Raw genomic sequence first — 27,367 nt, forward strand, 5'->3', positions numbered from 1 at the left:
GTTTGAAGCAAACCTGCATCCTGGCTTTTTGGCACCCCAGGACGAAATCCATCAGGACTCTTTCATGACAGCACTGAAGGATAATGTGTTTTGTGACAGAAGTCACCTGCATCTCCAGTGACCTTCAACAGGGCAGGCACATGCTGCCCCTCCTTGCATGGGCAAGGATAATTCTGGCTGTCTCTGGGATTGTAAAGCATTTGCCTAGATTCCTGACTGATGGTTTAGGTGGAATCCTTTGCCAAGTGCATAGTTGCATGAACTAAAATAGAACAGGCTCTGAACTTTAAAAACAAACTTAGGGGTAGGTTTCTGATTTTCTCCTTTGGGGCTTTTTATAAGGAATACGTAAAATAGTTTATTTCTCAAATAAAGTAGTGCCATTTGAACTATTTTTTTGTAAAACAAAAACACAGAGAGTCTTTAAATAACACTTCCCATTTCACCTCCTAGGAAATCCTGGGGTTTCCATATGTCCTAGCAGTTGCCTGAAAAGCTGTGCCTCAACCTGTTTCCTTGTGGTGGCTGTGTTTCAGCAGATACCCTGTGATGTCAGCTGAATGTGTGCGGGTGTCCTCTCTGTGTTGCTGAATCAACATTGTTTACTTGCTGGACTCAAAAGCATTTTATCTTGAGGAGAAGAAATTGAGTTTACTGCATGAAAAATGTATACATGCACAAGGGTCCATGCCATCATTACTGTAAAAAAGCATTGAAGCATTCCATGGAAAAATTTCACAGTTAATAGTGCCTTACATTGGGATGATTATCTTTGTTCTTCTCTTCCTGCTTCAACGACTTTACTAACAGCAGAAATTTGCAAAACCATTGTAGCGATGCAGTTCACAGATATGTAATATCTGTTACCTTCCTGGCTGGACAATGAGCTGTCACAGTAAAAAAATTATTAAAAATTGGATTTTTTTCCTTCAGGAGTGTCCTCTTCCTAGTCTGCCGCTAATAATATGCACATGAATAGAAACTACTGTATTATTTAGAATGTTGATGCTACAAAACTCAGTTTGAAACATCTTCACATACTGCACACAGCATCTTAATTTATGTAGAATCTCATGTCTTGAAATGTAGGCCTTTCATCTTAAGCATCTGTGCAGGGACCTTCTCCTTCCTTGAGCTGTCCTTGGCAGTTCCCTGACTCCCATTCTGGTCCCCAGCCCCATGGAGAGTATGGGGTTCTGCACTTCTCTCTTCATCAAGTCACATTATAGGCTGGTCTCGAAAAGTTTCTCTCAGACACAAAACTAAAACTCACATGAAGATGGGAAGGAATTATCAAATTCCTTTAAAGGTCACAAAGAGGGATGTTCAGCACTGAAAGGCATCAACATCAGATAGGTACTTAGGTGCTGGTTTACAACAGAATCAGCTGTAAACAACTGCCTAGGACTGGACTGACTACTGAGTTTCAGACAGCCTGAAGATATGTTAGTTCTTTAATTAAATTGAGCTTTTATTTGGTTTGTATTTGTATTTGGTCGCTCGAGATCTCCAGCTCTTCCCAGCAACATACAGCTTGGACATGTGTGAGCCAAACTGCAAATGTGTCCTGGTGCTGAGAGACTCTTTTGTAGCAGTCTTTTATAGTGCCCTCTCTGCATCAGTTCAATCACTATTTTATCCAAAAATTAACTAGTGCAAAGTTTTTTTGAATACTTTTGGAATTTTAACATGCTAAAGCATGTTTCTGCTTTCACGTGTTATTTCTGTTTTTCAGTGGGGCTTCCTGCTTGTATGTAGTTAAGGGCAAAGCAGGAACCAAGCTCTGCAATAGCATTAACTTGTGCAAGAGGGAAAAAAGAACATATATTATTTATGTGCCTCATGGCTTACTTTTGAGCTGATCTTCAGCAAGCTCAGCTTTTTTTCAGCCTTTGATACTTTCATAGGTGAGCTTTCTCCTTTAAAAAATTAAATAAAAATAGCTTTAAGCCTTTTCCTGTATTTGGCTTTTCCAGGAAGTTTAGCACATTTGTAGCTTTTGCTTGCATTTCCTATTTTGCCTTTTGAACAGTGAAATTGTTGAAAGAAGTACCTGAGGCCCAGATTCCTTAGAGTTAGCACTAAACTGCTGCGCTTCTCTAAAATTGCTTTCTTGAGGCTGCCTATTTCCATACCAGAAAACTTATCCTTCTGCACAAAATCACATAAAATAAAATCTGAATTTATTTCTTAGAGCCATATACTTTTGATAACTGATTTCAGAGCCAGGACAACTGCAGCAGGCCCAGCCAACCTGTAAATCAGTAAGGTATTTATACAGTACAGGAAGAAAAGTGCAATAAAACTTCAACTGAGACAAGGGAAATGAAGAAAAGCTGTCAGACTGGAAAAAGTTTTACAGGAGAACTCTTCACAGTGGGGTCTGTACACCTACCTTGTTTATATTTGTAGTAGCCATGGCAGCACAAGAATTAGGGATGCAATACAATGCAGAAGCAATAGGAAGGATTATGCAAAATGCCTCAACAGTAAGGCCTGGAGTTATAAAAAAAGGGAGAAGTAAATTTCATAGTATGATGTGTGAAAACATATAGTTCTGAATTCATGAAAAGGCACTCCAAGAGCTCATCTCTTGAAAGTGGCAGAGAATAGCTGGAGCTTTAGCTGCACACTGGATGAACAGGAGCCAAGAATAAGATGCAGTTGTCAGAAAAAAATAATCCTAGGGTGTTTTGGACATTGTATTTTTACTAGACATGTAACTAGTCATAGCATTGCACCAATTTGGTTTTTAATCTTTTTTTAATATAATGTGATACAGAAATTTTCAAACACTTTCGTGAAAATCTTAATGGAAGCTGGCTTGTTCGTAAATGTAAAATGAAGTCAAGGTGCAAAGCATAAGTGAAAGGGTGATGCTGGCTGCAGGGTAACTAGGTAAAAACTGTTAGTAACTTTAGTCTAGATATTAGGCAAAACCATCATTTGAGTAAGGCTCTGAAGGATTTACATCAGTGACAACAAGAACTGGAAACAGCTTTCAGGAGAAAGCTTGATTGTTTCCTAAAGAGATGCCAGGGGATGGTTGTCTGCAAGGCCTGGAAGGCCAGTCTCTGGCTCTGGAGCAAATTTCTTCCAGTTCTGTGGTACAGCTACAAATAAAAGCTGAGCTATTTCACTTGCCCTCTTCCAGAAACATCAGTGCAAGGGACCACTTTTGTCCTCTGCAGAGATTGCCGTTTTGCTCGTTTCCTGTTTTGATTGTGAGCAGTACTGTTGCAGTACTGTGTAGGTCTCACAGAGATGATCTAACCTTGTCTTTGCTCCCACTGAGTCTGGTTTAACTGAAAGATTCATGTCTAAGATAACACAGTTTATGTTTTCTTCATGCTGTTCTCTGTTTTCAAGTATCTGATTTCTCCAGGTTGGAGGCAGAAGTGATATTTTTTCCTATTAACAACCCAGCTGATACGGTCTGTTTGACCACTGCAGTGGAAGAAAGAAAGGAGTTAACTGATTAAGTTCTTCAGTTATTGCCAAATTCTGCTTGCTTGCATTTGGTTTGCTCAATAAACTGTACATTGTACCAATGTGCCCCCAGCACCCTGGGTTGGACGTTCAATTACTTGTGACCACAAAAACTGATAATCTCGTGGCCAGTGATGTGAGCAACACTTCCCTTTCCAGTTTAACAGAAATTGCTCAACAGTTACAGCACTTCCTGCCCTTCCACGTGCAGTTCAGCAGCGCATGGATGCCTGGGCAGGCACAGCCTCCCACAGGAGCCATGGCACGAAGGAAGCCTTTTCAGCTCTGGCTCACGACTGAGCTAACCAAGCCAGCAGGAAAACCACAACTGCCATCACCTCAGGGATTACTGCAGGGCTTCTGCAGTTGGCCAAGATGACTCAAACGCAGCCAGTGAAGACCTAATCCGCAGAGCAACTGTCACAGGTGGCATTGCTTCATGTACTCCTTCCTCCAGTGAGCCAAAAAATACAGGCTTATGGAAACACGAAGCCTGAATTCAGCTTTAAAGAAGGGGTAGCCCAGAGATGACAACTTTGGTTAAATTCTTCATATAACTTGGATTAATTTCTCCTTTCCTCTGTAGAAGGTGACTATCTCTGCTTTTGTAAAGGTGAAAGGAAGAAGGGCATAAATAAAACAAATCATTTAAGGGAACATCAAAGCTAAGTGGGATGACATTGCGAGACCAGCAAGTTTATGCTGCTTCAACCTTCACATATTAGTTTTCCCTTACTATGATGTGCTCTTCAAGAGTGCAAAGAAAACATACCACAGTAATGCAGACCTGTACTCCAAGCCTCTTGGTAGGTGTGGTTAAAACACGAATGCTTTCTTTAAAAACATGTACATACCTTCTTTGTGGCTGAAGAAAACACACTGAAAAGATGTGATTTAAAAAATTTACATCCTGATACATTATCAGATGTCAACATAGGATCAGTGATCTCCCATGGGGCAGGGTTTACTATCACAAAGGCAGCATATAATATTATTTGTTTTCCATTGTTTGCTTAGTACCTGAAAACTTCTATGCATCTGATGCCACAAAATCTTGTTATAAGAAATTTTAAAAGGCAGAGGGTTGAAAACAGTAATTTTTTGGGGGAGATAACAGAGTGGTTGTATTTGGGAGCTGAGACTCGTCTGAGATCAGGGGCATCTGTGAGAGAGCTCAGAATCAAGCATGGCCCTGCAGAGGTCCAGTCTCACACTTCCCCAGATTGGTTCCCCACTCCCACTTTTACCAGAAGTCCACACTTCAGGCAGTCATTTCAGAATCTGGGAAAATATTGGTGACCAGTCTGAACTCAGCTCAGTAACAAGTTATTGGTCTTGGTTCCAGTAAGAAAAAACACATTTTTCAAGTGGTGTGTATTTTCCCCAACAATCCCACTAGAAAATTCCCACTTGGCTGCTGAACCTACTGGGCACACAGCCTGAACTCTGCCCACCTGGGCAACTGTCAGCAGGATGTCAGGAGCTCTGCAGGAAGGTGGTCTCAAGCGTACAACAGCACTTACATCCCATTATGTTGGCAGTTCAGGTTGTCCAGTGGCAACACCTAGATATTATTAAGTGGTTTAGTGCACTAATGGATAAGTCATTATCTTTCATGTGGTGCCTCATTCAAAGAGTTCTTGCTCAAAAAAACAACCTTGAATTCCAAGATGCACTATTAGGTAAAGCTATACCTCAAATATCAGCCAGTGGGATGTGACTGAGATCAATGAAGAAATGGTGCTGGCAAGTGTGACATGAAGTAAAACAAAGTCTGCCACAACCAACTGAAGAAACAGGTGATGTTTACTACCTGTTGAAATACAGCAGGGAGTCATTTGTCACACCTCAGTCATCGCAACTGTGGCTGCAGCACTGGCACTGTTCTGTTTTACCTTCTCAGGGCAGTCCAGATGCTGCGATGGAAATAGCACAGAGAGCTTTCCAGGAGCTTGAGGGCTTAGCCTAATTGGACCATTTGTTTATATAAAGGTGAAACTAATTGACAGCATCTTTGTGAATCACATCTGCCATCACTGCTGCCCCCCAGCGAATGCTACAAAAGACAACTGAGTGTGGCTGGCAGAATTTCTTTTTGTCTTCAAAGTCAATCAGGCAGGACAAAAATCAAACACATCCTCAAATTTGTATTTCTATGGCTCTTTTGAAATGAAACGTGTTGCCAAGCCATTTCTAAGAGAATTTTTATTTCTTAGTGTTTGCTATTTACTAACTGTAAAAGGTGTTAAGATGAGTAATTCCTGTTCCACTGAAAAATCTTTACCTCATTTAAAATTGTTCATAGAAGTCCTAGGCATAAAGAACAAGATATTTATCTCAGCCCAAATTCCATAAGGGCAGTTTTTTTTAATGCAATAGACTTTCTGTCAGGGCTCTGTAGCCCAGTGACCTGTCTGTCTGGTACCATGGTGCTGCAGGGAAAGCTGACACACACACAAGGATTCACCACTACCACCACCACCACCACCTCATGAACACCAGCAAGGAACTGGAGCAGTGTATGGGAAGCACCTGGAGCACCACATTCCAGAAAATTGTCCAGCTGATGTCCTCACCCAACTGCTGTTGTTAACAGTTTAATAACCTCCTGGGATATTTTGGGGCCATCAGGATATTTTTGGCCAGTTACCCCTCGTACCACCAGCCTCCTTCTTCCCATGGTTTCTTTTCCCTGGAGCGGCAGGGGGTCCAGGGTGGGGGGACGATGATGATGACAAAAAACATGGGGAAGGCAGCTGCCAGGATTCAGATGTGCTCAGGCCCATGCTGAGCCCCCCACTCCTCTGGCCATCGGAACAGTGCTGGCACTGGGCTGTGTGGAGACTTGGGAACTGCCTTTTGCCCCCGGACCCTTCCCAGGATCAGCCAGGGAGCCTCAGGGCCGAGCCCAAACATGCAGGGCTGGGACTCTGCTGCCAGCTTGGGAACAGCATCACAGTCCCAGTTCCAGATGCCAAAGCAGAATCATAGAATATTCTGAGTTGGAAGGGACATTCCAAGGACCATGGAGTCCAACTCTTAAGTGAATGGCCCATACAGGGATGAAAGCCACAACCTTGGCATTACCAGCACCAGGCTCTAACCAGCTATATCCTAGCACTGGGCTCTGCATATGTTTCTGAGCAGAGCAACACAGGACACGGTCTCCTGTGTTCCAAGCCCCAGATTTGACCAAATGAGCCTTGTTTCAAGCCCCAAAACTGCACCACTTAATCCCCATTTCTACATGTTCAAACCACAGGATTTAGCCTCAGTTTCTTAGCCTCTAATTTGGCCAAATGAGCCTTGTTCCAAGTCCCCAGAAAACACATGACTTGGTGTCTGTTTCCAAGTTCAACAATGCAGGACTTGATCTCCAATTTGCAAACCCTAAAATTGTCCAAATGAGTGTTTTCAAGCCCCAGCAATGCAGTACTTCAGGACTGTTTTTCAAAAAGTAAAACATAGGACTTGATATCAGTTTTCAAAACCTTAAACTGACCCAGATGAACCCGGTTTCAAATTTGCAAAACACAGGACTTCATTTTGTTTTTCAAGCCCCCTCAAAACACAGGACTTACTGTTTCTGAGCACTAAACCTAGACAGTTTGGAAAAGCCTTACTTGTTGTCTGAAGGGCAGATGAAAGGAAAAGGTAAATTCAATTAAAACTTCATCTAAGCCAACTTCATCATTTTTAAAAGGCAGTGAAGAGAGGCAGGCAGTGTCCATCCTGCTGCTGCTGCTCTGCCACTGGGATTTCTGTTTTCTGCTTCCAGCACTGCCTTCAGCTTCGATGACCCTTATTTGACACAACTCCATTAGCAGCAAACCCCAGACCAGCTTGCACAGTCTGGCTGTACCCTTTTATATCCCTGACCCCAATCCAACATTTCTGAGCCAAATTCACCTGCTCCGGCATGGCTGGAAGCAATGCAAAGGGGAGGATGCAGGATCTCCTGGTGTCCCCATTGAGGTGTACAGGTTTCCACCAACCAAACACTACCAGTAGGTCCCAGTGACTGCTGCAGTTTCCCTTATGGGCTGAATTGAGCTGCATTGAAATCAATGTCATCTGCTCGAACTTGTTGCTCCTCAGAAGGGTCATTTGGGAGCTGCTTGGCTCTGTCAGGTGGGACACACACCTCTCTCTCTGTGGTAATTAGAGCCTTTGGCAGACTCTAAAAAGGCTAAATTTTATATAAGCCTAAGAGCCTCAAAACCTGCTGAATTCAGAGATGTTTGTCCCTGTAGCTACAGCTCCGGTAAGCCCAGACATAGAGGTCTTTCCCACTTGGTGTTGTGGTGGCATATCAATAGTTGTCACTTGTTATTGATGGATAAAAAGGTGGCATTTTAGGGGACACTTGGTCTCCTCTATTTAGTAAGTGTAAGCTGGAGGATCAGTTCTTTGTCAAGTTCTTTCTTTCTGTACCACCTGATGGCACACTTGCATTAGCACACTGCAGGCAAGGCAACACAAATCACATCCTGCCCAAAGTTGTTCCACTTAGTTTCTCCTGCATCACGAACATACTGTTCAGTTGATGAAAGGATCCAACACTGTAGTATTGAGTAAAAATAAGCAGGGCATACAAAATAATTATACCAAGAAAGCCCTCTATTTTTCAATTTTTATCCCAGATAATACTTGGATAATTCATTACTTTTTGATTTTTTTCAAAAAGTTTGGTAAGAAACTTGCCATTGCCTTACTGAGACTTGCTTCCATGCATGACTATTTTCCTTGCCCTCTGTTTTCTCTATCAGAAGGTTTGTAGCAGATTTGTCAATGTCACGCATTACTAAACTATAAACGGAAATAATTTCTGTCCTCCAAGTAATATAATTATATGACCCAACTACATATCAAAGGAACAATCTCCTGGGGGCTATATAAGAGTGTGAAGTCTTAGAATAGTTTGGGTTGGAAGGGCCCTTAAAGGTCATCTAAGTTATTGCATTTGCCACGTACCGCTGGATGGTTATCAATACATCAGAAAATGCTGCAGATGGTTACAGACCACAGGTAGAAACAACTTTCTAGTCTGTTGGATTTTATGACTTTGTGAAAAATGTATTAAAATATTTATTAGCTCTTTATATGCAGAATCTTAATGGAAGATGTAAACAAGCCGTATCTGAACTTCAACGTCTCAGAGCAGGAGCCTCTCAAATAAGTGTTGTGGGTAGCACCAGAGAGGTTTTGAAGCATTTCCTGTCCTGGCTTCTTCCATTACCCACTGAATGACATTGGCAGTGATAATTGCAGCTTCGGGAAAAATAGCTGCTAAACAATGACAGCAGAAAAGCCCTAGAGCCATTTTCTCAATTAAATCAAGTGGAAATTTAGTCCTTGAATACTGCTTCTGAAACTGGCTGAGCAGAATAAGAGCAAGCACCCTGGTGGCTGGGAGGATAATGAGAGCAGGAGAAAGACTGCTCACTCTGCACTGTGACCACCGTCTCCATGTCCCCACTTGAAAAGTCAGTGGCTACCTCTGCCCTAGAGCTAATGTTGGCATGAGAATAAAACCAACAGATTGCCAGCTGAATCTACTCTTACAGAGCCCCTTTAATTTTGGTGAATTTTGAGGAAGGCCATTAGCATCTCAGCAGCAACGTTTCTCTTCTGGTTTTTTATCAGCAGCTTATGTTTCTGCCATTATTTGTTTGTCTCAGCCACAACCTCTCGATCTCTGAAGGCTATTTTGGTATTGTTAGCATGTCCTTCTCACCTCATTTATTTCTATCCTTTCTGTTTATCCTGGTGCTTGTGCTTTTTATCAACACCATCTGCAAACTTCTCATATTTGTTAGTGGTTCTTGCAAATTAGAAGTTTTTGTCTCTGTACATTCCTGTGCAAAGGGGATCTGGAGTCATTTTCAGTAACAAAGGAAATATCTTTACACTCACTTGATGTAAACTACCCAAAATGAAAGGATGAAGCTAACAAGTAAGAAGTCTTTGCCATAATACAAATGACAAATAATGTAAATCCAAGAGATTTTTTCAAATTATATCTAAGAGCATTTACTCCAGCCTTCATAAAGGAAGGGAAACTTCCTTAATGAACATTATTTGGGATAGGAATAGGAAGGACAGCATTTTATGGAAGAGAAGAGCCCGCAAGTTGATAAAGCCTTTTGACCTCTTTCTGCAGTGCTTAGGAAAAATAACCCAAATATGTAAAAAGGTTTTTAGCCAACCTTTACATAAGAGCTACAGCTCTTGCACTGTTGTCTCAAAGATTCTGGGCACAGGTTTCTGAATCCAAATTGTTCTAAATGCTTAGAAAAAAATATCTAAAACTTTGGAAAGCAGGAAAAGCAGCACATGGCTGTGACCTAAAAAAAAACCCAGGTGTATTCGTCTTTGTCTACATCCAAAGCTTGTCCCCAGAATTGAATTTGTGACATTTTCCCAATATAGTGACCAGGCTCTTCATGGTCCTTGGGTCTAGCCTCAAGTTCCCCTTCTCCCTTCCATAATTTCTTGTGCCAGTTCCACTATGCTTTTGGTGTATTTTGAGCAGCACTTGACCCCAGCACTGACAGGCACTTTATCAGTGTAACAAAGCATCTCTGTTCTCGTGGGAAACAGAAGCAGTCATCTGTCAGAAAGCAGCCAAGACTTACTACAGGTTGTCATGCAAAGTCAGAGACTGAGAAGAGAGAAATTGTCAGCTTCACCTTGATAAGCCCATGAGTGTGAAAGACATGTCACATACAATTTCCATTACAGAGACCAGCAGAATTCCATGACAAGCAAGAATGAGTGGAAAAATCAGGCATACAGAAAATTATTTAGACCAGAAACCCTGGGCAGTTCCACGTGTGCCTGTTTTCCTGAGAAATTAAGAGGACTCTCAACACTGTCTTGCAAGATTAAGAGGAGATCATCCATTACAAAGTATATCAAGATAGCAAGGTAACATATTCAATTAACCTTCCTATATTTTTTCCCCTCCAGCAAAAAGATGATAAATCCTCTCACAGTAAGAAAGCAGTTTTAGTATCATCCAAAAATGCTTTAGTGCTTTTCTACTTAAAACCATCTTCCTGTTTCACATAAGAGCAGTGTACTACATCCTCCTTGCCTTTCCCTGACACTGGCAACTTGATCTGCAGGTCCAAGCATCTTCTCCCTTTGTGCCAGGGGAGGGATATGGACTGGTGGAGTATCCCTAATTAGTGAAGTCAGCTTTCAGAGGCAGAGAACCCCAGATGTCCTTACAGTGAGAGACCAGAAACAAATTCTTTAGCAGAAACTTAAATTCTGTAAGCTGCATGAGCTGCTCACAGCAAAGGAACTGGCATGCACTGTGCCATCATGTGGGAAGATCCATCCAGGGGCTGACTGCAACTGGGCAATGAGGAGGACTGGCCATCAGCTGGACACTTGCCACTCATTTTTCTCTTTCTGAAGCACAGCAATGAATAATGATCTACAGTAAATACTTGCACTGCAGTAGCACATGTCACGTCCTTGAATTTAGGGTTTATCAGATGAGAAGTCATCTTCCTGAAGTTGGATGTTTAGTGTAAGCTGGGACAGATGCAAGGAGCCACGAAACTCAGACATTGTTTGTGCTTGGTTTCCAGGCACCAACTCTATTTTAAAGCTGATTGCAGTTAAGGAAGGAAACAAGCTTTTGTTATTTGCATTCACCTTCTCGCACAAAAAACTGCATCTAAAAGCTGGTAACAGCACAGCATATTTGTACAAGTTAAAAATACTGTTTCACTTAGGAAAAATAATGCCCTTTTGAAAATTGCATTTAGTTGAACAAGTGGTGTAATATGCTTAAAAATTCTTTCAGACCATTGCTACCCCTGGACAAAGGGTTTGCTCATCAACACAGTGCTAAAATAGCATCACTGCAGGAGTTCAGCAGCCTAGTTTTAAGAACTCAAGTGACATACTGGTTACTTTTGCAAGACAAGTAGAAGAAATATCTTCTTGTATCAATCAGTATGAAAATGTAATTTAATGCAGTGCAACAGTAATACCTTTTTCTTCTAGAACCTAAGATATTGGAAATTAAGATAAGTGTGCAATATTTAGTTATTTGTACAATTTCACCTGGAAAGAGCACAGTTCACATTTTTGTTACATATAATTTCTTTCTGTTCTGCTTTACTGCTTAGAAAAAGGAAGCTCGCAAAGCTTCACATTGGCAACAAAATCCTTACTCTAGTTCAGACTTCTTTTTGGCAACCAGTAGGTGGAATCAATGCTCCACCAAACCATATCATTAGTGTCACTAAAGCAATCTCCACAAAAGGAGGAACATAAAACCAAAGGTCCTTAAACGTCACAAAAAAACCCCTTCAAACCACAAAATAAACCACTTCCTATCGTCTACCTTCTCTAGAGAAGTAACAGCACAAGACACTCATTCAAACAGTCTTCTGCCCTCCAAAAATATGGATCTGTCCATCAGCATCACCTTGCAGTCCAGGAGCACCTAATCTGGCATAGGATCTCTCACAAAGCAAGCCAGGTCTTTCTACCACAAAGGGCCTTTGCATTGTCCTGCCCCATGCACTTCCCCACTGCATTTCCTGGCCTCTCTCACCACACATGTCTCCAAAAGGAGCATTTAGTGACCAAGTAAGTGCCCATGGCACAGGCAGAGCTCCTGCTCCAAGGGGTGTTCAGCCAGTCGGAGGAGTCATGAGCACACAGGGCACTTACCTTGGAGGTGGGACACCAGCAGCAGCAAGCTGGCAGAACAGGGCTGCTCTGCTGGGAAGGACAGACCAGGATGCACAGGTTACAATGCCACATCAACTTCACCACCACAGGGCACTCTGCCAAGCAGCACAAGCAGAGCTGGTGGCAATAACATGTCCCAGCATCATCTCAGCGACCCTCAGAGATGCAAAGGCAAAGCAACTCCCAGGGTAATCCATGAAATCTGGCAGTAGGGTGAAAGCTGGAGGCAGGGGGAGAGGTTGACTAGGGTAATTAGTCCATTAGCACTTTCACACACTGCCAGCTGGCTCTCCTCAGGCTGGTTTGAGTCAAAGGTTTACCAGTGGGCCATGAGGCACACAGTAGGCACTTTGGTTTCTAAAATTCAGGCTGCACATCCTCAGCTAAAACAGTTTTTACTTGTAATAAATATTTTCATCAGGCTTCTGTCTCTCTTGCCTCCTGACATGTTTCTGATGTTCACTTTTCCTGCAGCCCCAGCAACCTGTGTACACTTCTCCCCACCACGCAGCAAGGTCTGCCTGGTGACAACTATGCCGTCCTATGTCCTGCCTGGGAGGGCTGCAGCCCTGATGGCTGTGAGCCACAGTGGGAAGAGCTCTGCCAGGGGACAGGGTAGCCCTGGAGGGCACAAAGACCCCGTGTCTCTGTCAAGGTCTACCAGCATCTGCTTGTTAAATAGGCCTTAGCTAAACAAGCTCAGCTCTCCGACTCCACTGAGATTCAATGCTACTGAAAAAATGCAAAATCCCACCATTTCTTGAGTTGAAAGTAGACCTATTTTGATTGCTGCCTGAGCAAAGGGAATTTTAACTGTGGCCATATTTGCACCATGTTTCAACAGCTGTGCTTCTCCTGCAGATTCTGCGTCTCTGGGGTGGCAAAGGACACTTCTGCAGTGTGAAGACACTTTGGATTTTCCATCTCCCTTCACACTGAAGGTTATTGTAGCTGGGGCAGGAATATTTCGGAGATGCTTTCTTGCCAGCCATTTCCCTCACAGCAGTTTTATTTATATATGTGTGTGTTGACAGACACCCAGCTGTGTGTGCTGGGGGATTATCACATACCCCTAGATCTGGTGCAGCCCTCCGCATGCTGACTGTGTCTGGCAGGGCTGCAGCTGCATCCCTGCTGCTGGAGTGAGAGAAGTCTGGTTTGTCTCTGTAGATGAAACAAGGTGGGAAGCTGCTGGGCCACTGGGCAGGCATTTGTTTATGCAAGTGCTAAGATAAGGTGAGTTCTTCCACCTTCTTCCACAGGTCCCACTCAGTGCATTTACTGGCTGCTCTGGTCACTCAGCTGCTGCCCACCAGTCCCACCCATTTGCCAGCACTATTTATACCACAGCTCTTGGGTTTCAGAGGGCTTGGAAACTGAGCATCACGGTGCCACAGCAATAGGGATGCTTCCAGAGCCCCAGAAAGGAGGGCCAGAGTGAGTGAGGCAGTTGGAGGCAGCGAGTGCCCAGGGAATGCATCCGAAGCAGCCCACGAGCTCCCAAAGCTCGACGGAGAGACGCCTGTGAGCCAAGCCCGGGTAGAGCGAGGGCTGGGCACTGGGCTGCCAGGACAGCAGGAAGAAAAGGGAGGTTTTGTCGGTGCCACACAGAGCGTGGTTTGATCCCATTGACCAGAGCAGACAAAGGACAAAAGGCAGCAGATGCCAAGGAGTAGGCTTCAACTGCCTGGGGAGCCTTCCCATTACAGCTGAGTAACACTCCAAAAACGCAAGAGGCAGTTATAGGGGCTGTTTATCTTTTTATTATAAATTTGGTATGAATGACCAATGGAAGAATCACAATGGAGTACCAAGAACATTTTATCAAAATTTTAGCAGCATTTAAAGAGTAATAGATTCCCAACCTCCTTTGGGCACCCCTTGCCCTTTGCCTCCCACCCACAAAACAGTAACCTTCACTCAAATGTGCTTTCCAAAAGCGTGCAGGGGATGTAGCTAGCCATTTTCCCCTGAGCTGCCATGAAAAAAATCTCATCCCAAATGCTGGTTACCATACAACCTCCATCCATCCACACAGGGGCAGGCTCCTGTCCCCTCCTCGCTGTAGGCAGCACAGCAGGAGGCTGGCTGGCCATGGCGTGGGATGGGACTTGCCGGGGGGAGGCAGCACCTGCTCACATCCTCCCCTGCATGGATCAGCACTCCCATGGGCACCCATTACGTCCAAGCAGAAATGCAGGGCTGAGCCCTCTCCCGCCCACTGCTGCCCTTCGCTTCTGTACGCGGGGGTGCCGTGCGCTCCACGGCCCCGCTCCTGTACCTGAGAGTGTGTGCTTGTGTCTGGATGGAGAGAAGGAGGGGAGGCTGACTGCCGGTCCTCCCGCAGGAATCGAGAGCAGGGCAACCAGGAGCTGAGACTTGAAGGGGAAAGGTAGAAGGTGAGCAGTGAGATACTCAAGTATCAACCCACAAAATGAAGTCAGTTTACTATCAGCTAATGTGGAGAGCCATGGGCTGCCTACTAAGTCACAAGAACTAATTTTTTGTGTGCGCTTTTTTTTTTAAAGTTACATTAAGACATGAACAGTACTATCCCCGCCTCACAGGCCGGAGCTTGGTGAAAACAACGTTGAATTAGAGGTGGGGGAACACAACACACATGGAGACAACAACATAATATCGGCAAGCTATTCCCCTGCTTCTTTGGTACTTCCTAAACTTTCTTATCCAAAATATATAAGGGAAATGCACCATTTAAAAGTTACTGTTCATAAGTATTTACACAGCCATAACCATCACGCTATGATACACAAAAATCAATATGATATGAACAAAGTTATTTTATGAAAAGCACTTCTGCACATTTTATTTTGTTCCAGTATCTTAATAGCTTTAAAAAATTCTTGTGTTACGCAGTCCTGTACCTCGCTTCTTCTTATATCAAATGGACAAGAAACATTTCCTAAACCATACTCTTCTTCAAAAGATTAAAAAATAGCCACCAAAATGATACACTATGTACAAATTTTACTAAATATTAAGTTCTAGGCAATTATTTTCACCCCACTGATAATATAACTTAGGTATTGTTACCTACTATATGCATATATATTTCTTTAATATATAAGAAATGGCACCACATCACCATGTCACCAATATGACACATTGTTATGTACAGTAGATAAGAAGTTAGGTATGGAAGATGGATCCTCTCTGACTGCTTCTTTCACGGGAACGCTTCTCCCATCGGTAGTAGCTTGGCCATTTCCCCTTTCCCCAGCAGAGGAGGCTCCTCAAATGTAAGGCAGGATCCCATACATCAGCAGTGCCATCACCCCGGCGCTGAACAAGCCGGCCACCGGCACAGTCACAAACCACGCCAGGAAGATGTTGCGGAAGAGGCGCCAGTCGACGGCTTTCTTGGAGCGGATCCAGCCCACGGCCACCACGGAGCCAACCTTGGGAGCGTGGGGAAGAGAGAGGAAGACAAGGTGTGAGGGGTAAGTCTGAGCACCTGTAACATGCCCATGGCCACACCAATGCCAGTCAGCTGATACCAAGCGATGCTCTGAGATAAAGAAGTCCCTGAGGATGACAATGGCTCTGTTCTGGTGCGGTGGCAGGAGGGTGACTCTTCCAAGGTACTTAAACCTTTGTTTGTCAATGATCTCCTGTTTTTCATGGGTCTTGGGGTCAGCCAAAGGCAAGTAAGTATGTTGGTGGGTTTTTCCCTGCCCTGCTAACTCCTACATGAGTCTTCAGTGCAGCTGAGGCAGCCCTCCACCTGACTCAGTCCATAGAGAAGAGAGCAAGTGTCCACTGACTCTGGCCAGATTGCAGTCTAAATCAGGAAAACACCAGGAAAGTTGTTTTTAAGGCTCTGCTGAAGAGCACTGCATAGGACAGGTCAGGATATGCACTATGGTTCCTGTCCCACCTGCCTATCTCCTTGCTGGTTTGGGATGCCCTGCCTGTTCACCGAGCAGCTGCTGATGCTCTCTGTGCAGCTCACAGCCTGGCATATGGCGCTGACTCAAAACACCATATCCATATTCCAGTACTGCAAGCTACAGACAGGATGGCAGGGGCAAGGTAAAAGCAGCTGAGCCCACCCAGTGGCAGCCATGGTGGCTTGGCAGGGGGCAGACAGACAGTGCAGGCTTAGACCCAGTACATCAAATGCATCAGTCTGAGCCCTGTGGGGGAAACTAGCCCTTCTGGACCAGCTAGCCAAGCAAAGCATCCAGAGCTAAAATCCTCTCTTGGAGACAAATACATCATCCTAATACTATGGGGCACACAAACTGCACAGACACCAAGAGGATGGTGGGGAATGGATAAAACACCAAGATATCCTTCAAAGACAGTGTTACCAGGGCAGCTGGGTAGGTCAGTGGTAGACGAAACACACTGTGTCATGGGCAAAGCTGCAATCTTTTTTTCTTTCAAAGATATTTTTAGTTCGTAAGGTATAAACCCAGCACATCAGTTTTTAAGAAAAAAAACTGGACTGAGAAAAACATTTTCAATGAAAAATGATACAAAAACTTCAGAAACACTGCATTTTCTTTCTGCCCTGGAAGTGCTTTCCATGCTGTTAGCAAAAACAGTGTAAGTCTATTCAAAGTGCATGGTAAAGCAGCAAGAAATGTGGAAGGAATATCCTGTTTTGAAGGTAAGGAAACTCCAAGACACAGCTGGGCATGTGCTCCCTGAAGTGCCATCCCTGCCTCCCTGCTTATTTTCTTAGTGGGAGTATCAGTCCCTGCCTATAGATCAAAAGATGGGCTGCTCCCCTTGTACAGAGCCAGGAAAATGATAAATGTCAGGAGCACAGGGAATGAGGGAAAGATAGCATGGGGATATCAAATCTGCATCTTTTGCTAACACCTATTTAACTTCTAACTACTGCTTAACATTTTTTTTTTGGAGAAGAGTTACTTGTGGAAGACCCTGTAACTCTCGGGTGCCTGTGACAGAACAAGGGAAAACTAAACTTGATATTCTATGACCAATAAGGCCTCTGTGGAAAGCTTGATCCAATAAGGAAATCTGTTAGATAATATTTCATCTGAATACTTCTAGAGTGCACAATATGCTATTCTGCATTTAGGAGGTGTAAGTGTATTTAGGAGGTGGAGGTGTATTTCAGTGAAGAGAACCCCACACTTGTGACTACATCAGAGCCTTAACATGAGGAAACAGCATTTGGGCTTTCAGCAGCTCAGCTGTTAGGCTCAGCTTTATATTTTGTGTGTCCTTAGCATCTGTCTGTCATGCTTGCAACAAGAAGCATTACTTTTTGAGCAAGCCTGCATTCTACGTACGCTAATCTCCAAGTCCTTCCTGAAGTTTAAATGGTATCAGCAATGATGGCATTGGCAATCTGTTTTAAAGATAATTAAAGTTTAGTTTATTAATAGTGATTTTTGATGGACTAGAGGTTAGGAGAGTAGCTAATCCTTGGGTGTAGGCACACTACACCTTCTGTAGAATTTCAGATGATATCTACTTTGAGATTTGTTTGAAACCAGTGCAGTTTGCCTTCAGTATGCTCTACTTAAAGCATTACAGAAATGCTTTTGGGTCTCTTGTTCCTGTGCAATGGTGTGTAATAAGAACACACAGAACATGATAATTCAATCATAGCAACAGAGAATATTTTTCAAAACCGCAAAATCATAATGGCAAAACAGAGCTGACAGAATGACCTCAGCAAAGTCACTTTTGCAGAGGCAAAGCATTTAACTGCTGCACTCTAATTTTACCTGTACATGAACACACTCCATTACAGCTGAGAAATGTTCATTTCTAAATCTCCAACCTGAGAACAAATAACAGGCACTCTAAGACTCAATATGATCATTTGCCCACCTGGGCAGCAGAAAGGGAAGGTATGCATTCACACCACACTGGCTTTTCAGTGCTAAATCCCAAGGGAGGTTGAACTGGTGCAGCCAGAGCAATGTGGCTACTGCATTCAGACCCAAAAATTCCTTTGGAGGCTCAAAAGATTACATCTTTCTTCCAAGCCCTCTTGGCTTGGAGGCTTTCAAGGGACTTTCCTCTCCCCTTGGACCTGTGGCAAAGATGAAGGTGCAGTTCAGACTCTCAGCAGGCACTGAGCATGAAAAAGCTGCTTGGCCATAGATGTGGGACAGGCACGTCGGGCAGTGACTACCTCACGTAGACTAAAGGCTCTGATTTAGGACCAAAGGCAGGTCCTGATCTGAGAGGGCTTGATGAACCTTCCCCAGAAGCTAATGCTTTTCTTCCTGCTACCGACCTCCAGTTTGCCACCACATCTGCTACAAGATCTGAAAACTGCTGCTCAGAGCTTTCCTTCACACCTGGTCTCCATTTTTCATTACAGTCTACTGTTTCACCTCAAAAAGGTTTCCCTGCACCTCAGCTGTTTGATGCTGCTCCTTATTTGCCATCAGTTTATCCAGCTGCTGCACATTCAGTTGACTGACACCCCTTCAATAGGGCTCCCACTCAAGCAAATGCTATTTCACAGTGGAGCAAATACTGAGGAAAAGAATAATTCCCAATACCTGATGCTGGAGGCTTACTTCAAACCTTTTTTCTTTTGGATTTCTAAGGCAAAATAATTTTACTGCTGATTTTTAAGAAGGCATTTTGACTCAGTGGCTGACAGCACTTTCAGCGAGGCATTTTCACATGGAGCAAATGATACTTAACAATTCTTTTATTCCTTCCCTGGGCCCTCGAAGAAAACAAGGAATACAGGAATACATCCATTACAAGTGTTTGCTTTATCCTGTGTTGCTCACTTAGAATCTTTCAACTCAGGATCTCATTCTGCTGAAACACTGAGTCAGTTATAATAACATGACATCCCTGGAACAGTCTAATCCTATTGCAAAGTGGATCTTCCCATTAAGAATGATCCATCTAATGAGATACAGCAAGCTACAGGGAGCAGACACAGACTAACCACATTAGCTGCTTTTATGGAAGTATTTTTCAAAAAGAACTATTTTGCTCTGCAGTTAGAAAAGACCAAGCTTTTAGCTGCATTGAGTGAATGAATACCCCTCTCATTAGCTTATGGCTTCCAAGACATTTTCTTTCTAAATTCAGTCTATTTGTTTGGACCAAAGTGTGTTTTCTCTTTTACAACAGTTGGCTAGAAGTGTTTCAGGCATGCAACTGGGATAATCAAAGCTGTATTATTCTCCCTGGCAAATTCTTCATCATGCATTTGATACCAGTCAGCTTAAAGAGAGGTGATTTCAGGCTAGCATTTTTAGAAGTGGATAACATTGTTATTATTTTTCCCCTCCCTGTTTGATTCAGAGGAACCAGAGTTCTGTCAATGCCAGGAAATCTGAACAGCCTTTCAGAGCAGCTCAGTCTTGGCTGCTTCTCAAAGAGCACCAGGGTAGAAGAAATAAATGATTTTGCAATAGAGGAAGGCTTTCTGAAGAAATGGTTTTCACTAGAAAAAGGCCAATTGAACAACTTTGGGCATTTTGCAGGATGTGTGGCTTTCATTGACTCTTTTACTGGAAAGCAGGTCAATGTCACAGGCAAGGCTGCCAGGCTTCTTGCCAGCCCGCCTGCCATGCCATGGAGCAGCTACCCCCAGAAACCTGCCTGCTCCAGCCCCAGCCCCAGCCAGGGGCTCCAAGGTCTCCAGGGTGCAGTAGTGAATCCTACAAGGTCTTTTCTTAGGGCTTGGTCCTGGTGGCATGCAATGAGGCAGAGGGACTGCCATTCTGGGGTCTCTCATTTTGGAGGGGCTTCTCCACATCCTGCTAGAGGGTGAAAAAAACAAACAGCTCTGCACGTCCAGGAGCTTGGGAGTCCATGGAGAAACAAAAGGAAAGAAAGGGGATATTTGACTTGAGAATTTCCCAGGGAACAAAACTCCAAATTCCCATTATGTTCTTCCAGCAGTGTAATGTCCACATGCTCCCTGATGTCTACAAGCTGTATAAATGTCTTCATGACACAATTAAATTCTGCTCATTACCCAGCCTGTACCTATACTCCAAAGTGTTCTTTTTTAAAAAAAAAAACAAAGAAAGCAAACTACCTAGTTGAAAGGACTAATTACAAGGGCCGGATTCTGTATTATAATGCACAAAAGTGAGGACAAGTTGGTTTAAAAGAAGAGAGACATTAAAATATTAGCTTAATGATGCAGCAGTGTTTTTCATACGGGTGGCTTTGAAAGACACGTAACTGGGTTCACACAGACTACGAATCTACGTTATTTTAATATGTCTATATTAGTTCAGTACAACCATGTAGGGGTGAAAGACAGTCCAGACTTTTGTGCAATTAGTTATATAATGCTGACTTTGCTTGGCTGTACTGCCTTTAAAAGTGGGCCCTGTTATTTTGCGGTCACAGTCTGCAGCGCATGGCACAGTGAAGGCAATCTGCAACAGTCGGTATCTCCTGGATTTTGTTATGGTTTGTCCTAGTGGATGTGATTTACTGATAGGATCACTGCAAACTCCAATACCTTGCAATGGGTGGAGCTTATTGGAATACCCACATTTGAGGCTACAAGTACCGTTAGCGCACACATTACTTCAATGCAAAATCCACTGTGAAGAAATAAAAAAAAAAAAAAAAGACAGATGGAAAACCTGTAGTAAAAGAGTTATATGCAGGAAATCCCATGCCATGCACTTATCAAGAAAGTCAAGTATAAATGATGAATGGTGCGCAGCCTCTGAACAAGGGAGAAATGTTACCCGACCAGGTTCAAATGGCACCGTCAGAGGAAACCAGGCTGTTCCTTGCAATCATTTGCTTTAAAATTGAGGTCATGTTTTTGTAAGTGCTGTTTTTCTTCACCAACAGCTATGGAGTTTATGCTGTGGCCAGTTCCAGTGACTTGACTGTGACAATTCCAATGCATTTTTTGGAAGCCTGATTACTTTCCCGTGTTGCTGGCATGACTGAGATGCGCTAACACTGCTACCTAACCATCCTCTGTCAGCGGCTGTTTTCCCCTCACCGTGCCATTATCCCTGGCTCGAGCAGCACAATTTTAAGATGAATAGTCCAGACTGCCTTGACTGCAGTCGCTGGGCAAAGGCATACCTTGCAGTGTGTAGTACTGACAGGAAGTCCAACATTGGAAGCTACCACAACTGTGAACGCCGAAGCCAACTCAATAGTGAATCCACTGCGGGAAGCATAAGAAAACACTTCACAATCACTCTTTGCATCAGCTCGGACTGATACCGTGCAGCGTGCCAAAGTCTTACCCGTTTCTTCTTTCGACTGTTTTATCTCCAACTGATTTTTGTCATGTGAGTAAGTTAAGAGAACAAGAAAGGGTTGAATAATGGGAACGGCACAGGCTAGTCATCTGCTGTACCCCGTCTGCATGGCTCATTGCGTCAGAGACCTTCTTTACTCTACACTGCGGTGAATCGTGCCTAATTAGTAATTCAGTTAAGCACCAGCAGAGGTCGAGTATGCATTAAAGATGAAAATTACTGTAATAAATACATATGGGTTTAATAGTCTGAAGCACGCTGGGAAAGCCACTGTAATCTTGCCATTTCCAAATGCACCTTCTACCATGCTAATTAGGTCAGCAGCAGAAGACTCTGCTGTCTGTTCACGCAGACCTCTATGCCTTAAACACATTCAGTATTACAGGGTTACCTTTTTTCCTTTCTCTCTTTCTTTTTCTTTCTTTTTCTCATGCTTTCTTTTTCTCCTTTTTCTCTTATTTCTTTCATTTTTTTAGAAAGACAGAGAAGTCCAAGCCAGGTTATCATTAAAATCAAAGCACAGCAAATCCAGCAAACTGCATTACAAACAAAATACTGGAGCAGCAATTTCTCAGATTGGCTCACACACAGAGTTCACACAGCCACAATGACACCTGTGGACCTACCTTGATGGTGTGATCGGAGTGAGGTCTTTACCCATAGTCTGGATAACTCTTCTTCCCCAGACCCAGAGACCCACACAGATCCCAACACCTCCATAAAACAGCAGCCAGATGGGAGTTGATGCTTCTTGCATTACGCCACCTTGCTCGTAGATTAGCCAGAGCGCGACAAGGGGACCGATGGCATTGCTGGAGAAACAGAAACGTGTCACCTGAGTTAAAAAAATGCAGATAGCATCCTTGAAAGAAGTCTGTTATTTTCTGTGTGATTTTTCTTCATCATGGGCACAGCACTACTCTGACTTGACCCTACAGGCAACACCCTTTCTCACTTGGAAAGAGTGCAGCACGCGACTCTCATCATGCTGCTTTTTCGGTTGTCACTTCATCACTGATAACTAGAGCAAGTCCTGAAAGGAATTTCGCTTTTACAAATCATTTACTGAAATGTCAGAGTCGGTAGTACCTCATTATGTCTGTTCTGTGACAAAAATCAGTATTTTCAGTACTGCACTGAAACTGTCTCAGAATTTACCTATTCAAGACCTGTGCATCTTTAAAATTCAAGTATCAAATTAGCTCATTTTGTCAAAGAGGGGAAAATAATGAACAAAGCATTGCAGACAAGGAAATAGAAATATAATCTAGTTTGACAGCTTATAATGTTTGGGATAGGATCTGAGTGCAGCTGGGAAGGTGACTTAGTCATCTTCAAACTGTGTTGTAGAGTGAGTTGGTCTGGGTCAGAGAGGACCCCTTGGTGACACAGAGCTGATGTAAGCCCTTTTTGCTACCCTGATGCTGCTATCTGAAAAAACACTGGAAGTCAGCAACACTGAAGTCCCCACTCTTAATGCAGGTCATCTGATACTGGTGGCTGGAGTCAGACTTCTGGCTCTGTTTATTCTAAAAAAGCATCAAGTTTCTAGACAGAAACTTCTAGCTAGAAGAAAAACTTGAAAGCTGGTATCCAGTTGCTTTAGAGGCTTAAATACTAAAAAGCAGATAAGAATGTCAACATCCCTTTTGTTTTCAGCTCTTTTACTAAACCAAGTAAGTGCTTGCCTTGCTGAGCAGCATTTATTCATCACCCAAAAAGCATACCTAGTGAAGCAGTGCCATATTTATGTCTAAATAATCATGAGAAGAGCAGAACAAACCTGACCAATGTCATTCAAAAAACCTGAAAACCATCAGGGAAGCCCCCCTCTTTGTAAACTGATAGGAAAGCAGGTCACAGCAAGCACCACAGGCAGGACTGACAGTCATGCTAGCCCTGGAGCCAAGACCTGCTAAATTTAGTTCCTGGTTCCATTCCAAAGCACACAGATGGAGTAAGGGCCAGTTTTAATGTCAAATGTTGTGCAAACCAGGCCACTGTATCTGCCAGTTATTCCTTGAATCCCATCTTTACCAGATTTGAGGTGCCAGGGGCTGAGGGGTGATTGCCAAGAGACAAGGGTCGCCAGCAGTGCAAAGCTTGGCACATCTCAGCACCATAAGACCCTCCTGCTTTCATCTGGCCCTTGAGAAATGGAGCTCTGAACCCTGAGAAGCGATCCTGAAGCAAACTAATAAAGAAAAACTTTTCTCTTGTAAACACACAGAGCAACATTCAAGCTGCGAGGGAAATGAAAATAGTTTAAAATGCTCTTTGATATAAAAGTGAATTAATAATTCTTATGGATTTTGAGAAAGATACAGAACACAAATTAGTGAGCTAACATGAATAATAAAATCCAGTGGGTTTGAAGATGCTGGGTGGTCTTCAATGAAGAACTAAAGACTCTCTAAATAAAGAGTGATTGCCACTAGCTAAAACACTTTAAAATTCTGGTCTGATACTGTGCCCAAGTAAGAACTTGATTTGTTGAATTTTGGAAGGACAGCATGTGAAAAGTCCTTAGGGCCGAAATGCAAGAATTATTTTACTTCCATGGACAAAGAGATTCTTGATGGGAGCATTTCTAATATTCTGAAATTGATCTGAAACTTCTTTTCCAGTGTTTTCAGGTGTGGATTAAATTACTTGCACATTTAAATGTCTTCTTGGGCACAGAAAAAGAAAGGTAATTCAATGTATGAAGGTACACAAATTAACTGATGGATGCTGAAGGATGGATAAAGGCAAATAATACATTGATCACATGAATAAAGGGAAAAGGAAAACTGATCACCTCTTTTTACAGTGCTGTATGGCATGGAAAAAACCTCCCTGTTGAAAATAACAGGCACATTTGGAGTGAGCTCAGGCACTGATTCCGGACTGTTCCAAGGAGATTATAGATACATATTTGTCAGTCCCAACATAAATGAAAAGGCAGAAAAGGCTTCAAAAACTGCAGCAGCAAACTCTGGTCTTCCATATCAAAATCCAGTTTTAATTATTTGCAAATGCTACACCTCTGTGAATCAGCTTAATCCTTGAAGAAAAGGTTCTTAATTTGAGGCAATGGAAGACAAGGCAAAACTCTGCTGACTTATGCTCAGCCTCAGAGAATCTGAGTGCCTGATTCTGTCCAACAGACCAGAAGAGAACATTGATGCCCACAGAGGCAGCACTTCTGATACCTTCTCTGTAAGAACAGAAAGCAGAAGAGCACTGGATCCATACAGGCTTCGAAAGGCAAAAAGGTAACTAGCCTTATTTTCCTTTGTGAATATCTACATCACAGGTTATCTATACCAGAGGGACATTTCTCCTCTCCCCGCAAATCATGTTCAATGTGACTTAAATATTCAGCTCTTAGGGACAGTGGCAGCTCCCAGCCTGAGTATCTCCAAGTGGCTACAAACAGCAACAACAACGTCTTGAATCTAGCACCATCACAGCTCTCCAAGGGGCTCGCTCCTTCAGCTTCTAGGTTTGTTCAGGAGGTGCAGTCCAAGGGGCTTGTGGTGTCAATGCTCCCTATGCCAATGGAAAACAGCTCTAGAAGAAGCTGCTAGGCCTGTCCCACCACGAAACTGCCAAAAGCTCACAGCAAATGGGTCTGACACAGGCACTGCAAAGACTACAATCTTGATTCTCCACAGACGTAGAGGACAATTTCTCCCAACAGGACAGTAAGAGAGGGTAAGAGAGAAACAACACATAAAAAAAACCCCACCAGCAAAAAAGGCATCGTTACATGAGAGAGTTTGCTTAACAGATGTCTCCTACAGCTGAGTAACTAACCAGATGAACCACAAGGATGCTGGCTAGACTGGGTTGTGGCTTTCACAGTATTTCCCACTGGTTCTAGCTCGTTTGATTCAAGACATGACTAGCAGGAAAGCAGGCCTCCAATCTTCCATGCATTTGGCTAAGACTCATTTCACAAGTCTATTTTCAAGAGGCTATTTTCTCTTACTCTCCCACACAGGTTTCTACTTACCTTAACTAACTCTGCTTTGTGCTGGAGCTCCAAGTCTTATCTGTGGTAGTTCAGAGAAGAAAAAAGCCTGATATGGTCACACAGGCTCTGAACCCCCATCCACATCTATCTATATGTAAAACTGCCCTCAGGTTCCTATGAAACTGAAGTGCTTTAGAGGATTTGTTGCATTACCTAGCTATTGGGTTTAAAAGACAACGTAAGATGCTCCTGTCATGGTATTACTTTAATTTTGCACACTTAATACACACTTTTCCACTGAGCATGAGAAGGTGGCCAATACGAGTCAATTTTTGGATAAATTTATGAAATGTTATGGCATAAGAAGCCCATCTCCTGAGTCTGCCTGCTGCAAAGTGCATTCTCCACATCCAGTACTTTCCCCCACCTCTGCCAGCCCGATTACTCACAGAGCAGAGGACTTTGCAGCCGGGGCGCTGCGCAGGGGCTGTTTGCCTTCCCTGGAGGTGCAGTGCAGGATTTAATGCCACCCACACCAGTATTTGCACTGGCAGATGTGTTTCATGGTGGCTCAGTGAAGGGCTGCTCTGTGTTTCTGAGGCACTGCCTGACCCTCATGATGATGTCGCTGGCGCTCTCGACTGATGTGAATTGGCACAGCTTCTCTTTTTCTGCTCGCTTGTGCCAGTTTAGAATCTGTCACACGCCATTTATAAAACTGTTGTGAAAGATAGCATTTGACAGTGAATCTGAACTATAAATAGAGCTGGCTTCTCCTCTCCCCTGTGAGACAGATAGTATTACCAACAAAAATAACCACCCCACATTCAGCTATCATGAGACAGGCTTAGAAATGACAGTTTCCCATGCAGACACACACACACACAAGCAGAAATTTGTAAGTACCTTTGGGTCACAAGTCCAAGACCTTCTCTGGAGGAATGAGGACTAACACTTTTTCTTAGTAAAAAATAAGGGGCTTTTTCCAGTAATTCAGCCATCAGCTGAATGCTCTATCGCCAAACCCTGTCAAACTTGTCGTAACATTTTATGAAGTAGCAACATTGCTATTTCCTCGCTGTTGTTTGAGGGGAGTAGTGACTTGCTCAAAGAGAAAATCTAACTGTAAACTGTATTTGAAAACTACACATTGAATATGATTTGTGAATAACGTATAGAGTCCTTGGTGACCATGCTTAGATTCTCTGCTGCCTGAAAAAGGAGATTGCTTTTTAGCCACTTTTTCTAATTGAGTGGAAGAACCTAGAGATGTACTTTATCACCAATTAAAGCTGAATGACGAGCAAAAGAGCCATCTGAGAAATCTGTATTAGGCGTCCAATATTACAAGTACAATTATAAAATGTCCAGCCATTTGACTATCTCCCAAACCAGGATTTCACAAAAAACCTTCCACTGGGAAAATCAGTGGGATGATATTTCTGGATAGGCTGCAGTTACGCCCTGAGACATCACCCAGCTGAGTAAGAGTGAAAGAAAGATACTCCTGTATGAATCAACAGGAAAAAAAACATGTCCTGATCTCCAGGGATGTCAGATTATCAGGAGAGTTTTATCCTAGTTCAAACAACTGGACAGCCTTGAAATAGTGCATCTACCATAGCACAATAAAAGTGTGTCAGAGCTGTGCCCTGTGAAGTGCAAGCTTTGGGTGCATTAGTGAGTCAGGGTGGACATGCTTTTATTCCTGCAGCTCATCTGTGTGTCTTGCAAATACTGGCCCTGAAACCCCACCTCCCTGGATCCTGGAGGGTTGGGTCCATCCTCCCCTGTGCCCACCAGCATCAGCTTTTCCCCTGGCAAGCCCAGACATGGGCCCTGATCACAGAGGGATGGGGAGGGATTCCCATGCCCACTGGAGACTCCGTTTCTTGCCTCTCTTCTCTGACTTGTCTGCATGGCACAACAAAAATGCCATGCACCTGCACAATTAAGGACACAAGTG

At 43.4% G+C, this 27,367-nt stretch overlaps 1 protein-coding gene across 3 annotated transcripts in view; it reads right to left on the reverse strand.

Annotated features, from left to right (window-relative positions):
- Positions 1 to 13,950: 13,950 nt before the first annotated feature.
- SLC20A2 (solute carrier family 20 member 2) overlaps positions 13,951 to 27,367 on the reverse strand; it is a 57,295-nt gene continuing 43,878 nt past the window's right edge. For 2 of the 3 annotated variants that reach the window (XM_069013367.1, XM_069013366.1), the window contains exons 9-11: positions 22,067 to 22,252; positions 21,259 to 21,343; positions 13,951 to 15,629 (exon numbers count right to left, since the gene is read on the reverse strand). In XM_069013367.1, the coding sequence (XP_068869468.1) occupies positions 15,465 to 15,629; positions 21,259 to 21,343; positions 22,067 to 22,252 (436 nt within the window). In that variant the 3' untranslated portion in view covers positions 13,951 to 15,464. The remainder of the gene's footprint in view (positions 15,630 to 21,258; positions 21,344 to 22,066; positions 22,253 to 27,367) is intronic. The other variant, XM_069013368.1, reaches the window with a different exon arrangement.

The sequence above is a fragment of the Aphelocoma coerulescens genome, chromosome 4 (genome assembly GCF_041296385.1).
Source record: "Aphelocoma coerulescens isolate FSJ_1873_10779 chromosome 4, UR_Acoe_1.0, whole genome shotgun sequence".
Classification (NCBI taxonomy): domain Eukaryota; kingdom Metazoa; phylum Chordata; class Aves; order Passeriformes; family Corvidae; genus Aphelocoma; species Aphelocoma coerulescens.